Genomic DNA, 15,830 nt, shown 5'->3' with positions numbered 1-15,830 from the left:
AGGGCTGTGCAGTCTAGAGACGTAGCGGGGCTAATCCCAGAATCTGCTAGGTTGGAAAAGTCCTCCAAGATCATCGAGTCCGGCCTATGATCGAACGCCCCCATGTCAGCTGCACCATGGCACTCAGTGCCTCCTCAGTGCCGCGTCCAGTCTGTCCTTAAATGTCTCCAGGGATAGTGACTCCACCACCGTTCCAATGCTCAGTCACCCTTTCTGTGAAGAAATTCCTCCTAATATCCAACCTTAACCTTCCCTGGCGCAGTTTATGACTATGCCATCTTGTCCTGTCGCTGGTTACCTGGAGGAAGATGCCGACCCCGACTTGGCTACAGGCTCCTTTCAGGAGCTGTAGAAAGTGACAAGGTTCCCCCGACCCTCCCTTTTCTTCAGGCTAAACACCACCAGCTCCTTTCGCTGCTCTTCACAGGACTTGTGTTCCAAGCACTTCCCCAGTTCCACTGCCCTTCTCTGAACACACTCCAGCCCCTCACTTTGTTGTAGCGTGGGGCCCTGAGCTGGGGTGCGGCCTCCCCACTGCCGAGTACGGGGACAGTCCCTGCCTGGCCCTGCTGGCCACACCACTGCTGACATTGCGGTGTGCTGTCCTGTGCCTTCTCGGCCGCCTGGGCACGCTGGGTGTCACCAGCGATGGAGCTGGATCCTCATCACCAGTACAGCCGGTTGTGTTCTGTGGTCTGGAAGCCCCATGTGAGGATGGCCTTGGGAAAAGATGTAAGAGGGAAAGCAAACCACCAAAGTGTCCTGGGGCCAACAGGCACTGGGGATGATGTGCTTGGGATTTTGCCAGGCAGAGAAGACAAAGTGATGTGTGACATATTCCATGGGCTGCAGATGCCTTGTCATCATGTGTCCTTCGTGCATGTGGTACACTCCAGTACACTTCATTTTTCAGCCCTGTATGTGTCCAAACTCTTTACAGTTGTTGAGATTCACAAAACTTAATTATTAATTTATTGCAAGCTATAGTAACTAAATTACTGCTCAAATTGTTGTAATCCCAATTCCTGTCATTATTTTCTTGGAAACAGCACTTGTGATCCTGTGCTCGCCCCAGTCTTGAAATGGCTTTGAAACATTCTTCAGTGGTCACTCAAATGTCACCATCCCTGAAATCTTTAAGAAGCACTTTATAAAAATACATTTCCTTGCATACATTAAGTCAGGTTTTTTTGTTTGTTTTTTTTTTAAGTCTAGTTCCTTGAGATTATCAGTGGGGGGGAGAAAGACTTGTCTGGAAACAGAATTGTTTTTCAGTGAGAAATGGAAAATTAATTTTTATTTTGAGTTTCTGTGAGAAAATAATCTTGTTCTCCATTTCAGAATGTCTTGAGCTGTTTACTAAAGCTCAGCCATTACAGTTCTGTGTGTATTTATGAATCTACATCCAGTCTTCAGCTTTTCAGGAAATGCAACAAAAATCTGGAAATAAGAGGTGAGTTATCACCTTACCTTGAGCAGATTAAAGAGTATCTTAGACAACCTTGTAATAGCAAATATGTGACTGTATAATTTGTTCAGTTGTATGAGACAGCTGTATAAAACTTGGTAGGTAATGAGATGTGTTTATGAATGGAGCCAATACTGTCAAGAAACCTGCAATAACTGTTTTGCCATGCCCATGTGGAAATGTTCCATGTCTTCCATTCTCAGTGCTTAGGAATTCCCTTTTCAGCCTTGTGTTCCAGGTCAGAGTTGGTTTCTAATGGTGGGAAGAGAACAGCCCCCAATTACAGTTTCTAGTAAAGACAAGTCATATTTGCAAGTATGTAACCTGCAAACTGCTGGAGATGTGGGAGACAAAGTCAGTCTGCAAAGGCTGGAACTAGACCTGGGCCCAGTCTGTGGGGAGAAGGATCTCTTTTTTACCAACAAATACAGAGCAAGCCAGCTGCTGCTTCTCCTGGTCACCTCTCTTAGTGTTTTAAGGCAGCATTATGTGCATTATGATGTGATGTAACTGAGCCATGCCATGTGAAATCAGTAAAAAAAATAAAATAAAATAAAAAAAAGTATTTTCATCAAGATTTATGTTCTGATCAAGTTCTGGTGTCTGCAGAAAAAAAAATCTTTTAACCAAAACAAATATTTTCTGAGTTTCTGTAGAAATCTTGGAAGATGTAACAGCTGCAATTTCATTATTTTTAAGGTAACACTACTTTAAAACCCTTGCATTATCTGAGTTTCACTGTATTGACTTACTGGGAGGGACTTCTTACAGTGCCAAGCAGTTACAATTTGCTGCCTTATCATGGGAGTAAGCAAAGTTTGGCTCACTGCCTGTGCCCTTCTTTGCTTTGTTGTAGCCGCTTGTGTAAGTTTTAGGCACCCTATGTGTGTGTGTAGGAGAGGAGAACAAGTGCAGAAAGCACTCCCAGCATGACACTGTTTGGGGCCATAGCAGCTGAACTCAGCAAGCAGGCAGCTGCAGCTCTGTCCTTGGGGCCAGCCTAGGCCCTGGGTGTGGTGCAGAGCGATGACAAAAACGTCTGCGGTGTCTGTGGGCAAAGCACAAGAACCGGGCAGTTCATCAGAGCTGCATGAAAGAAAACCTGCAGGTAGCTGGTGGTGTGGGCTTCTGGTGACCCCCCAGGGCTGGGGGCTCTGGTTTAGCTGGCAGACAAAGCCCTGCAGAGCTCCTGGACTCAGGGAGCTGGCACTGAGATGGGTGGCAGCAGGCTAAGAAGGGGCCAAGCAGTAAATGTTCAAAGAACATCCACAGGTCTGGGCTGGTCTCTGTTGTTGCCATGTTGTTGCCAGTGTGGCTGGGCACTTTGGAGCTTTAGTGAGTAACTTGGACACCTCTGTAAGGTGTGTCTGCATTCAGTAGTCTCTCTGCCTTACACTAATCACTTAACTAACAGCAGGTGGGTTTTTGAGAGAGGAATATTTTTAATGATTTTTCTTTTTGGGATGTATGCTTTCAGTAGTAACAGAAAAAGGCCATGGCCTGTGCTGAGCCCTGCTATGCAAAAATGAGACTATTAAGGAAACTGCACTGTAACTTTTTAGTTTTCCAAAAGAGAAGGAGAAGCTCTCTGAAGTTTCAGTTTTTCTGATGGGAGAGTTACTCACTTAGAGATGTGAAGCAACCCTCACTGTCACCATGTGAAGATGAGGAACAGCCCACAGGCATAAAACCCAAGACATATCCAGTAAAATCTCAGTGTCTAACAGGGGATCTCACCACCTCAGGCTGAGTGTTGTACAGAACACCTAATTTCATCTGGCAGGCTGCCTGGCTGATGAAGCCATGGCTACATTTCAAATGCCAGGTCTTTGTTATAAATGCTGCATGCTTTAGCACTGAAAGTCTACTGTGCCGACTTTCTGGCCATATTCAAGTAGCTCTGAAGCATTCCTGAAGCAAGGAACTGTACTCCACCCTGATAAGCCTGGCTTGCATTTGGCTAGGATAAGAATGCAGAGGGGAAAATCACAGAAGCAGTTGGAAGACAGTTAAGTAACCATAGCAGACCAGATCCAGCTATGATGAAAGTATGTCAGGCTTGCAGGGCATGAGTAGCTCTGATTGAATGAAAATAGAAGTTCTGAAAAATGTAGAGAATATTAATGTGATGAGTAGTGGCTGAAAGACCTGGTCTAGAATGCCTGTGACAATCTTAATTCTCAGCAGATTGTGCTGAAAATGAAAATACAGAGGAAAGCTGAACCTCTTAATTATCAATGCCAAAAGAAGTGAATGTTATTCAGTAATGGATATCTTTAGGGAAACTTTCTGATTTTATTTTCTCAACATGTCTATACAGGAAGATTTTCTGTGGTGAGGGACTTTTTTATACTGTTAGAATGTGGTGTTTTGGGCTGCTAAAATAAGTATGTTCTATCCATCACAAGCAAGACCTTACAGAACAGGAGCTATAACTCAGCTTCTTTTTTTTTTTTATTTTTTTTACAGTAGCTGCAAATAAAATGGTATTTAAACCAGTGGGCCTCAGTTGAAGGCCTCATGGCCACAGAAAAATACAAAGATAAAACTAAGGATGAACAACAGCAGGACAGAGTGTTGCCTGCAACAGGCTGTTTACCTGATGTTGTTTCTCATGGTTCAGTAGAAGCTGGACATAATTCTTTTAAAAGGTTCCTCACTGTCTAAATATTGTTTCTTTCTCTAGAGGCTCTAGCAATTCTGTCCAGATGAATGGCTCCCATGGTTGCTTCCTGGGTAAAAGCTGTTGTACCACTCTATTTTGCTAGGTAATACAGTAAAAGCTGCTGTTTGCTGGAGCCCCTCTGACAGGGGAGTCTGGTGGCATGGCCTTGGCTAGGGCTGCTGTACAAATAGGCAGAGTGGTGTGAGCTGTGCCCAGCAGCACAGACAGCACCTCATCTTGGCCATGGTGTGAGCCATGGACAGAGCAATGCTGCTGGAAAGGGCAGTGCCAGCTCACTGATAGGTTGGTCTGACAGCATCCTGCTAGAGGAGTTCTTTGGTTTACAGGACTTTTCTATGTGCTTTGTGTAGCTCCTTGCAAATCAGTTCCACTGACTCTGCCTACTCTGTGAGGAGTTAATATGATTAGCAAGCCACAGTGGTGAAAATTCCCAAACAGACTTATTGCTAAGAGGAGGCTGGTATTTGTATTAGGACTGGCCTTGGTACCAAGGCATGGAAGGAGGGTATCTTGTGTGATGTGAAATGTGTCCTGCAAGGGCACCCCAAAGCTGGTTTCCAAACATGCCTTGTTTCTAAGTCTTGTATCTTAGCACTGGAGGCAAAACCCAGAAGTTATTCACCAGTTTCTTGACTGCATGAGTGTTGCATGAACAGATCCAAGGTCCTGCCAGTGGGCACCTATTCATGGGAAAGGTCAAATTCAGTCAGCAGTAAGGCACTCAGGGTGTGCCAAAATTTAGGATTTGCTTGGTGGGAGGTATGTAGTTGTGCCCAGCCTTCATCAGGAGGGAAATAAAGATTTATGAACCTAGGCCATTCCACAACCCACTAGGAGTATGGAAAAAGCCAAAGATGTAGAAATAGAGACAACAATCTTATGAGTAACAACTGGAATGTTGTTGCTCAAATTCTGTTTGTATTGGAGAAAAGGGAGACAGAGATGGATGCAAACCCAGCGTATCATCTTACATATGTTATGTCCATTAGAGCAGAATCTGTGGAGAGCTGTGTTTACGCTGTAGCTTGGATCATCCCATTGCAATTACTGCTTGATGACAGAGTCCACTGATACAACCTGCCCTCAGGCAAATGCTTTTAAAAACCTGTTGTTTGTTCAGGTTTCCAAGTATCTTTGTTAGGAATTGGCATTAGGATGGTAATGCTAGTAGATCATACCCCTTTCACACCAAACCGCCTGAATCTCTAGCTTAAAGTGATGTGACACTGCTGCCCACATGGCCACAGTGGAGTATGCACTCTCTTTGTGTGCCAGCATACTTAATACCATCCTTCCTGCCTCTGATGGCTGTTCTGGCAGAGTACGTGGCAGTGGGAATGCCCTCCAGGGCAGCTGAGTGAGCAGAAAAGGCAAACTGTGCAGGGGAGGATGATACAGAGTCACATTCAGGAAAGGAATATTACTGAATGAACAGACAGGAGGTGGAAATACTAGGTTAGCTGAGACCTAACATGGGCTAAGGATGCTTGAATCACCTGGGATGCAGAAATGAGTGGGAGTATAGAAGCAATGCCATGGATGGCAATAGCAAAGTACACTGTGTGTGCTGCTCAGTGGATGACCCAAAGCACTGCCTCAAGTGCTTTGTGTGCACTGTGCATCAGTGTGTTGTTCTGCATTTGGCTGTATCTCTGTAGGAATGCCTGGTGAGGAGCCAGATCCTGGTAGCACAAGCTCACTACCACACCCCATCAGTGAGAGTGGGGGCTGTGACAGCGCAGCCCTTCCAGTGCACCTTGGGCTGAAGGACAAGCCATCTGCCCTACAACCACTGCACTCTGGCACCTGCAATGTGAGGCATGGCTTAACGAGGGCTGTGGAAAAGCCCTGTAAAGTTTGAGTTCTATCCTGAATGACTGGGTGGGCCTGAAACTCCCTAGCTAAGCCTCTGTCTAGGTGAAACATGAGCCTAATAAGATGGAATTGGCAAAACCTGTTTTGTAAGGACCAAGCTTATTTGGCCTTGATGATGACATGCTAATTAGCTGTATCTTATTAACTTTTACTGTTCACATTGTGTTCAGTGGGTGGATACACCCATAAAAGTTCGAGCTATTTTTAAACTGATCCAAGTGTGAGAACTGAGGCCTCACCTTGGCCAGGAGCTCAGTTTGGTATAAATTAGCTGAGTGTGGTGGGCTGTGGCATGCAAACAAGAACTGACTATTTCCATTGCGTGGGCAGTGGATCAACAGCTGACAGAAAGACATGTGAGACTGCTGGAAAGGCATACAGCAATCTTATTGTGGACTGATCTGATTAGCAGCCTGTGCTGGCATCTGCTATAATCACCGGCAGAGATCGGCGTGGGGGGACGTGATGACGCCAATGTCTGGGACAGTGTGGGAGCAGCGTGGCCTCAACCATTACGTGAGGAGCTGAGCTCTGTGCAAGAGCCTGATGCTCACATGTGGCCGTGCTGCCTCCCTGGACTGGTGACAGAGGATGGTCAGCTGTGTGCGAGACAAACGTTGCTGCAGTACTGCCTATCCCTCACTCTATCAATTTTAAATAAACATGAACAGTGTCATGTCCTTTCCACACCATAATCTAAATTTCCCAAATTAATACTCATATTAATCTGAAATTCAAAAGAAGGCTGAAAAATTAAAAAATAGAATTAATTTGTAAGAATGATGCTACACTCCAATTTTCTAAAAATGACAATGGGTCAGACACCCAATACAGGGACAAGGACTTCCCTGGCCTTGCTGGCCACACTATTTTTGACACAGGCCATTGGCCTTCTTGGCCACCTGGGCACCCTGCTGACTCATGTTCAGTTGCTGTTGAGCAGCACACCCAGGTTCTTTGCTGCTGGGCAGCTTTCCAGCCCTTCCCCAGCCTGTAGCCCTGCATGGGGTTGCTGTGACACAAGTGCAGGATCCAGCACTTGGCCCTGTTGAACCTCACACAACTGGCCTCAGCCCTCTGATCCAGCCAGTCCTGATCCCTCGGCAGAGCTACAGTGAATAAGATCAATTGTACTTCACAGGTGTGTGAACTATTCAGAACTATTTCAAAGTGCAAGTATATATGCTGCTCTAGGTAAACTTGTTTTAGCAGGGGGGGATTGGACAAGATGACCTCCAGAAGTCTCTTCCAATGCCAGCCTTTCTGTGATTCTGTGATTCCAGATGTCTGAAGTTAGGTAAGATGGATCCCGTGGTTCCAGTCTCATCAAGATTGTCTGGTACGGATGCCATCTACCAATATCTTAAATGTAAAAGGCAGTGACACACTTTTCATCAGGTTCAAGACAGAAATGCTAGAAAGGGAGTTGAACACATCTAAGAAAAAAAATCCAAAGAGAAAATCTTACAAGTAGGAGTTTTTACTTGAAGTTATATTCTGCATTGATTATGCAGGTGCAGAGGACTTAGGACTCTTATGAAATGAACATTTTGAAATTCAAAAAGCTGTTTGTCCTAAAAGTAGGAGTGATTAGGAGTCTTCAGTAAAATAAAACTGATCAAAAATAATTTAAAATGCAGTCGTCTTTTGTGTTTTAAAACACTGTTGGTAACTGAAATGGAAATACAATTATTCATATGAATACTGGAACATTTATCCAACTTTTCTGTTGAGAAATGGAGCAGTGCTTTTCATGTCATAAGTACTTCCATAACCAGCAGTTTACCCAAAAGATTTTCCTACTTTTCAAGAGTCTGCTGAAATAATTATAGAACACCTCTCTTCTGCCCCTTCCCTCCCGCCTCCCCCACTCTGTTTTAAGAGTGTTTCTGAAAATGGAGGCTTACACATTTGTTAGACTTTCACTGTATAAAAATGTACAGTGGCTTTATTGACATGTACATTCCATTATGTTTACAGCTGCAAGATATGAGGCACACTCAGTATTGCACTTCATTAAAATTTCAGGCTCAAACATAACCCAGAAGTTTAAATGAAACTGCTGTTGTAATTTAATATTTCTTATACAGGACAAACATTGATACCTTTATATACAGGGTGATACTTGTTACATTTATGCCTTCCTAACACATTTTTTTATAACAGTCTAGGAAATAAACCAGAATATTCCTCTTTCCCATCCCCACTTGTGATGCGTTACAATTGTACAAGATTACAAAAAGTCAGTATACAATAATCAATATTTTTTTCTTTCTCCTGAAAGCCAGCATCATTCATAGTCCACAGACACACAGATCCTTTAATAACAATTGTTTATTTGTAAATGTCCAATGTTTCCTAGCCGATGACTGTAATGGCCACATGCAAACACCTCACAAATTTTGATGTCTCAGTTCAAAAAATGTCAATATCTCACAGCAAGAATTATGTACATGGTATTTGGCATCCTTCTTGCACTGTAAATTGTTCCTTTTACCTGGGTTATGGAATGGTCCCATCCTCATCCCAGCTGGACTTTGTTTTCAGGACACTTGAGGGATGAGGGCACCTGTTTTGCTCTGGTTAAAAAAATTTGCTATTCTAAAAAGTGTGTGCATTTCTGCAAACCCCACAACCCAGAGCAAATTCTTCACCAGTGGGTGGATGGACAACATGAAGTGGACATTCTGTACCTTCAAGTTGTTTACCTTTGGGACCTACAGTGAATGTAAGGATAAGGGAAAAAATGAAAAGACTAGATTAATGCTTGCAGACAATGTAAACAGACATATATTACATTTCCTCCAAAAAAAACCCCAAACTAAATGAAGGTAATACATCTTATTCAAATGTTGACTTGGTATTTGAAGAGAAAAAAAGAAAGATCAAACTGACATTTAATTGAAATGAAATTTCATTTAATGAAATTCAAATTAAGTGTCTTGCCTTTTTTATAGACAGTCACTTAAGGAAGTTTTATCTCATTAATACTGTAGGAGAACTTTGCACAAGCGAAGAGAAAAACTGAATAATGAACAAGAGTTACATTCTGCAGTAAACAATAATTCTAAGGTTATAGCAGGAATTGTAATTGATTTTTTACTTATTTTATGTAAATATCTTAATGAAAAGATTGCACTTTTAACCCCCAATCATTTACTAATAGAAAATGAATATACAGCACATGAACTTAGTAATTAAGGCATTAGGGTAACAGTTTGCAGAAAATGACTACCTAACTACACATACATCACTTAATAATGTGTTAATTTTATCAATATACCATTTTACACATCATTCTACATCTGGAGTCTGACTGGTAGAGGGAAATTGAAATGTCTTTCTCAATCAAAGTTCCTAATGGTTAAATGATCAGTGCAATGACATTGCCAGAAAACCAAAAAAATATCACCAAGAAAAGCTAATATCAATTAGAACTTGTAATTTATTTCAGAATTCAGTGTGGTAAATTTGCTTTGTCAAAGTCCTACCTGCAGGACAGTGTGGGAGCTCTTCTTTAGGGATGCTTGTCATTCTTTGGAAATCATCATGGCAAGCATTGCAAAAATGCGTTGTCCCGAAACAGAAAAAAACAGCAACTGAACAGCAGTAGCGGCATTTGTACTCTAAGAAATCTGTACCGTGTTTGGGACACATCTGAACAAAGGAAAGCGAACACCAGTCAGTGAAGCAGCCATGTTCTCACAATCCCAACAACTCACTTCTACATTCTGTAAAATATATTCATGGTATACAATATTGTACAATACATGTAATTACAAATGGCTATGAATTACTGTACAGCTCAGGTACTCAGGGTTTCAGAATGAAATAAAAACCTGAATAGAAGTTATTTACTCACCTGAGCCCTTGAAACATCAGAGCAGGCACCACAAATAAGTTCTCTTGGATCGTAATCATCTCCTTGTCCAGCCTCAGCATCACAACGAGCTTCACCACCAAAATATGCCTTAATTGCATATAGAAATGATTGGATGTTAAACCAGAGACAATTATTCTTTTAACTATTCTTTTCACTTTAACCAATTCCATATGTAAGGGGACAAATGACTGCCATTTCAGGGGCCTCCACTATTCTGAGGTCTCTTGACTCTGTAGGTACATGATTTTGAGGCACTCAGAAAATGTCCCTCAGTCTCAGGATGAACAAGACCAAAAACTGCAACATACCCTGCTCTATGCCAGCGACTGGAAGGCTTTTGGAAGAGCCTAGGAACCCTATGTCAGAACCCTATGTCAGAATTAAGTAGCTCTAGGAACCCTATGTCAGAATTTAGTAGCAGCTTGAGGTGAACAGGTACTGGAGGAAGTAGGTACTGCACCTTCTTATAAGTGGCCATTGACTCAAGGTGCTTTTGGTTTCTGAGCTGCTCTGTATACACGCTTAAGCTTTACTAGCTAAGATACTATGTACATCTCATTAGCCCAACACGTGATTTCCTGCCTTTCTGCTCCATACACAATGTATTAAACATAGGTTCTGTTTTAAGAAAATACTTGTGAAATGGTAACATCCATTTAATAAATCCCACCATACCTTTTTGCACTTGTAGCAAACATAATAAGCATATCTGTTCATAGCATAGCCAGCTGGGTCATTGTAAAATCTAACACCTGGCGTGGTGATGGCCTCACTCTTGTGCAGCCCTTCATACTCCAATCTCATTAGTGCTTTTCTCCTAACATCTTCATAGAGTTCTTTGATTGGATCAAGCAAATCCTTTAATACTGTGTGATTGATTTTGTTCTGAAATAAAAACAAAGCTGATTAAAGTATTGTGCATCTTTATCCCAACAGCTATGATAATTTGTGTTATAGTCAGGCACAAATAGCATGAGAGATGTCATAAAAACATATGGGCCTATTTCAAAAAACAGCTGATACAGAATGTACTCTATTTACTGTAAAAATGGTATCCATGAATGCTTTTTCTATGGCCTGTTGTGACATGGGAACATCAACCCTTCCAAGAGACTAACAGCCAGGGAGGTGGTGAAGAGTATATGAAATATTCACCACAGCATAGGAATATTCTCATTGTGTATTTTCTGTAATTTTGGTCCTTTTTGGCTTACTGCTCAGCAAGTAAGCATAATGACTGACAGTCCTCTATGGCAGTTCTTTATCAATTAGTGACCACAAGCTACTGCCATTAGTTACCACAACACAACATGACAGAAGAACCATAGCATGCAGAATGGCTGACTATTCCCAAATTTCAACTGGCTGGGGGGGGGGTAAGGTGCTCTTCTTTCCAGCAGCTATCATGTGCTTTTGCTTATAGCAACTTACATTTTTTAGAGTACAAGAAGAATTGTTAGCAACTTAGCTGAACTAAGTACATGTATTCTTTGGCTCTGCCCTCAGACTAAAAAGCAAAGCAGCTTTAAAAGTGGTTAGTAAAATGGAGAATTCCTGTTTCAAGATAGTGTGCTTTAAGATTACTTCTTCCCCTCCCCACTATCACCAAATACTAGGAATTTGCAAGCTAGTAAGAATGAAACAATATTAAGACAATGTCTGACCTATGCTTTCTTTTTAAGAGGACACCTCAGGGAACCGTAGGAGAAAGTAAAAAGATGTATCAATGCTAGTCTTTCTATAGCAACATGTAGAATTAAGAAAACAAGTCATGTATAACTAATTTATACTGTACCAAGCAATACAGTAATAACAAAAAGAAAAGAAAAAAAGAAAAACAATGAAAAGGAAAGTATCAGGTAAGTTTCTTGACTTTGGCAGGCACACAGCTAATTTACCTTGCAAATTGGGCAGGACATAAACCCAAAAGTTATCCTTGGACCAAGCCATCTGTTTTCTAGTACTCGTTGACAGCATTGCAAATGGAAAACATGGCTGCAGTCCAGCTTTAGAAAAGAGTAAGTAAAAGTGAATATTGAAGTTACATTAACAACAAAAGTAGAAGCAGTTATTTGCTTTTAAGTGGCAACATATATCAATTCCAATATTAATTTATTTGAAATCCCAGAAGATCCCTATTTCCTTATTAACAACAAGAAAGAACATAAAATGGGCATTAAAATCATAGCTACACCAAGATCACCTATGGATATATGAAATACACGTGAATTCTATCAACTAATTACCTCAGTTGTTTTAGTCTTTTATAAAATGCCATGTATTTTAAAAAAGTAGACATGAATTGATCCAATCTGCTTTCTTGAAATAGAATGCCAGACAAAAAGAAAACTTTTAAAGTAGCTTAACTACTGTTATGATGTCTGTTTTCAAATTTTGAAGAGCATAACTTGAAAGACTTTATATTTTCACTTCCTTCACATGACACATTACAATCGAAATAGTAATCTCTTAAAAGGGGAAGCAAACAAACAAACAAACAAACAAAAAACCTGGATAGCTGGTGCTGCTGAAAGTGCTTCAGTAAAGCAGATCATGCACATGTCATCAGCATCTTGTTTCAGAGTTGTAGCGTTTTTATCGCAGCCATGCAGGCACGGCAAACAGTGCTCTTCGTTCTTCACGCCTCCGCAGGGGTGACCGCAGGGGTGTGTCTTGCTGCAGGCAATCTTGGCGTACTCCTAAACAAATGTAAAGCAGAGAGTTAATCATCTCTTCCCCTTCTCTCGAGTGTTCTGGCAGTGTCGCTTTTTGAAGGACTGCTGGTCCATGCAATAAACTGAGATGGAAGAATCATCGTTAATGTTGTCTGCTGCTGCCGCAGGTACTTGGGAAAAGCTGAACGCTGTGTACTTGAAATAACAATGTTTCCTTTGTTTACCTGCCCTGCTCCTGAATGCAAACGGCTTAATGAAACCATAATTTAAAACTTTCAATAGAAAAAGAACTGTTCTTTGATCCTCTGTGTGCCTTTTATACATGGAGTGCTTCCTGCATAAACATTGCTGACCTGTATTAACAGCCTGTAAGATATTTGCAGATTTTGGAGAAATTTCAAGTAACTCACTCTTAAGAATACATTATAACCTAACCATTAATCAGCATAAAGTGATTTTACACGGAAATGGATTTTTAACCACCTCTAATTCCCATCCCTACTAAACAGAAAACTTATAGAAGTTACCCAGAAGCTAGCAACAAATTGAACTAAATTTAAATAACTGTAATGAACTGTATTATGTCTTCATAGGCTGACAGAGAAAAAAAGATGACCAATTTGCTTCACTTAGACAGAAACATGTAAGGCAAAGTAACAAACTGGTTATGATTTGGCCCTCTGCCAATTGCACCCAGTGAAGGACACAGAAACACTCAGGATACATGGATACAGATGATAAACCTGGCCAAGTCTGAAATGTTCTACACTCACATGATACACAGGCTCTTGAGCAAACTCTTTTTATTAAGCTTTCCAGTACATTTGACTTTATACTGACAGTATTCTGTTTACTTTATAAGTGCAAGGCTGTTGTGAAAACTTGAGGTGCTTTTGAAGACAACAATGAAACTACCCAGTATGTAAGTTGACTATTAGTGTTCATAGTCTGTAATTAAAATAAACATTTAAAAATTCAGAATTATTTGAATGGTAATATTCAATATTAGAACCTTTTCATATGACAGATCTCATTTAAAATGGACCACAGGGATAAACAAGGTTTATTCAAAATAAGAAACCCATTTCATCCTATGCTGTCTTCTATTTATGTAATTAATGATGACTGATACTTGCTAATACACACCTGGCAGTCTGCATCAGAACAAACACTTCCCACTGCTGATAATTCTGTTCCACTCCTACATCCACAGAACCGACATGCTTCAGAACTGCTGGTGGTCGGTTTGCCTACAGTGCAAGAGAGAACAAGGCCAAAAATGTTCTCATGAAACACAAGGTACTGACATTCTATCAGACATCAAAGCAGCATTCACAGAAAACAACCAGAAAGCTAGCAATTCTTATGCAGCTAAACTGTTCTACTTTTATTAACAAATATTTAAAAGCATTGCCCTAAAGCAGGTGAAGATCACAATAACCAGGATAAAGAACAAGTAGTAACAGTTGTGTTTTACCTGTCTGTTCTCTAAACTCCACCATAGCCTTCATAGTTTTAGAATCTGCTAATGCCATCAGCCAGAAAAGTTTGGTCCTACCACATCCCTCATGGAGATCAACTTTGATAGCTTCTTCTTCTTCTTTGAACACCTGTCAAGTTAACCAAACAGATATTAAATGGCATGTTTAATTAGAGCATGGACCTGTCTCCGTTATTTTTGTGGCTCTTTGGATTTAGACCAGGCATTTTACAGATTCTGTAAGATTGTCTACTGCAAGTTGTTCTTCTTTTATACGTTCCATAACTTGTAAATATTGCAGATATGCAGGATAAAGGTTTCATGTTTTTAGAAGTAAAAATGAATAAAATTAACTCTTGATCTAACACGGTGCAGAAAAAACAGTGCAGCAATGCTAAAAATAGAGGTGCACATTTTTTTCTGATTTAATAAATACAGAGCTTGGACGTCATAATTCCTACCCAACACATGCAGTAGGCCACAGAATTTTAAAAGCACAAGAAAACATCAGAAATATCTTCATATAACCATGCTAGTAGTTTATCAAAGCAACATTGAGAATTAGGGTCTTAACAAGTATTATAGAGTGACAATTATAGAAATGTGTAATATTAGTATTTTTGACTTTCATATAAATACACAGTGGATACTTTTGGCTAAAATGAGGAAAATAAAAAGTTTTTGCAAATTAAAAAAAAAACTGCAAGAGATCCTTAGGGAATTTCATGCAGTTTCTTCTTTTGCTCCTTTCCCAAGCTTTGAAGGCAGTTCTGTTTGCATTTGTTTCACCTGTAATGCAAGGAAAGTTAGAATTTTCCCAGGTATGGATGTATACAGCTCACTCTAATTTTTACTAGAATCAGGAAAAAAAAACCCTAACTGCTTCACAAAGTATTCATATAAGCACATCTGAGTAACTTACAGACTGTCCTTTCTGGAGGGGACAGAAAATACATAGGAGAGGTATGTATGACTGAAGTTGGACAAAGAACAGGAAGCAAACAGAAAATAGGACAGAGGGAACATGACAGAATTGAAACTGAATTTGAGAGGCTCAACATATGAGATGTAAAGGTAAAAGTGGTGAATAAAGAGCAGAACTTTAAACATGCTTTTAGAAGTAAATAGGAAAATCTGGTAAATAGCTATTTTGGACAGATAAAAGGAAAAATATGAGGTTTTCTATGAGATAAGAACTTACTTTTTATCAACTGTAATCTGAACAGGCTATATAGGAGAAATCAGAAAAATGAATGAGACTAGACTGTTCTGTGCCATGACAGAAGAGTAGACATAAAATGATCTTCTTAGGATGACAAAACAGGAAAATTTCAAAGGGGATTGCAAAGACTCTGGCTAAGACATAGAAGATAATAGGCACCCATGGCAGTGCCAGGCTGAGACTACACTGCAAATGCAGTGGCACCAGAGGAGTGTTTCACTCGAGAGTGAAACTCAGCACCAAAGGTCTGATGTTTACACCACAAGTGCTCTAGAGCAGCTTATCCCTTGCACTGAACAACCATTTGCAGTGTGTCTCTGCATCTATCTTTTGATTTGCTTTTAGTTTCACCTAAAAGCAAACAAAACCAATTCAGTTCATGCACTCCAAGGCTGCTCAGTAACAGAAAACATTGTACTTTAAGGAGACATGATCATCTTCTTTAAAAGCCCATTCCTGAACATAACTAAAAATTTAATATAGATGCATTGTAGGAGAGAGAGAAGAGGACTGAGTTCCACTGAAGTAACTTTATTAATGA

At 40.5% G+C, this 15,830-nt stretch overlaps 1 protein-coding gene across 1 annotated transcript in view; it reads right to left on the bottom strand.

Annotated features, from left to right (window-relative positions):
* Positions 1–7,925: 7,925 nt before the first annotated feature.
* Positions 7,926–15,830, bottom strand: part of MYCBP2 (MYC binding protein 2) — a 177,247-nt gene continuing 169,342 nt past the window's right edge. Inside the window, exons 80-87 of the mRNA XM_031057093.1 lie at positions 14,065–14,197; positions 13,734–13,837; positions 12,423–12,611; positions 11,811–11,918; positions 10,588–10,797; positions 9,892–9,999; positions 9,521–9,686; positions 7,926–8,746 (exon numbers count right to left, since the gene is read on the bottom strand). Coding sequence (XP_030912953.1) covers positions 8,631–8,746; positions 9,521–9,686; positions 9,892–9,999; positions 10,588–10,797; positions 11,811–11,918; positions 12,423–12,611; positions 13,734–13,837; positions 14,065–14,197 — 1,134 coding nt within the window. The 3' untranslated portion in view covers positions 7,926–8,630. The remainder of the gene's footprint in view (positions 8,747–9,520; positions 9,687–9,891; positions 10,000–10,587; positions 10,798–11,810; positions 11,919–12,422; positions 12,612–13,733; positions 13,838–14,064; positions 14,198–15,830) is intronic.

Source organism: Geospiza fortis, unplaced genomic scaffold (genome assembly GCF_000277835.1).
Source record: "Geospiza fortis unplaced genomic scaffold, GeoFor_1.0 scaffold45, whole genome shotgun sequence".
NCBI classification, from domain to species: domain Eukaryota; kingdom Metazoa; phylum Chordata; class Aves; order Passeriformes; family Thraupidae; genus Geospiza; species Geospiza fortis.
The sequence above is the reverse complement of the archived record's forward strand: the minus strand, read 5'-3'. Positions and strand labels throughout refer to the sequence as shown.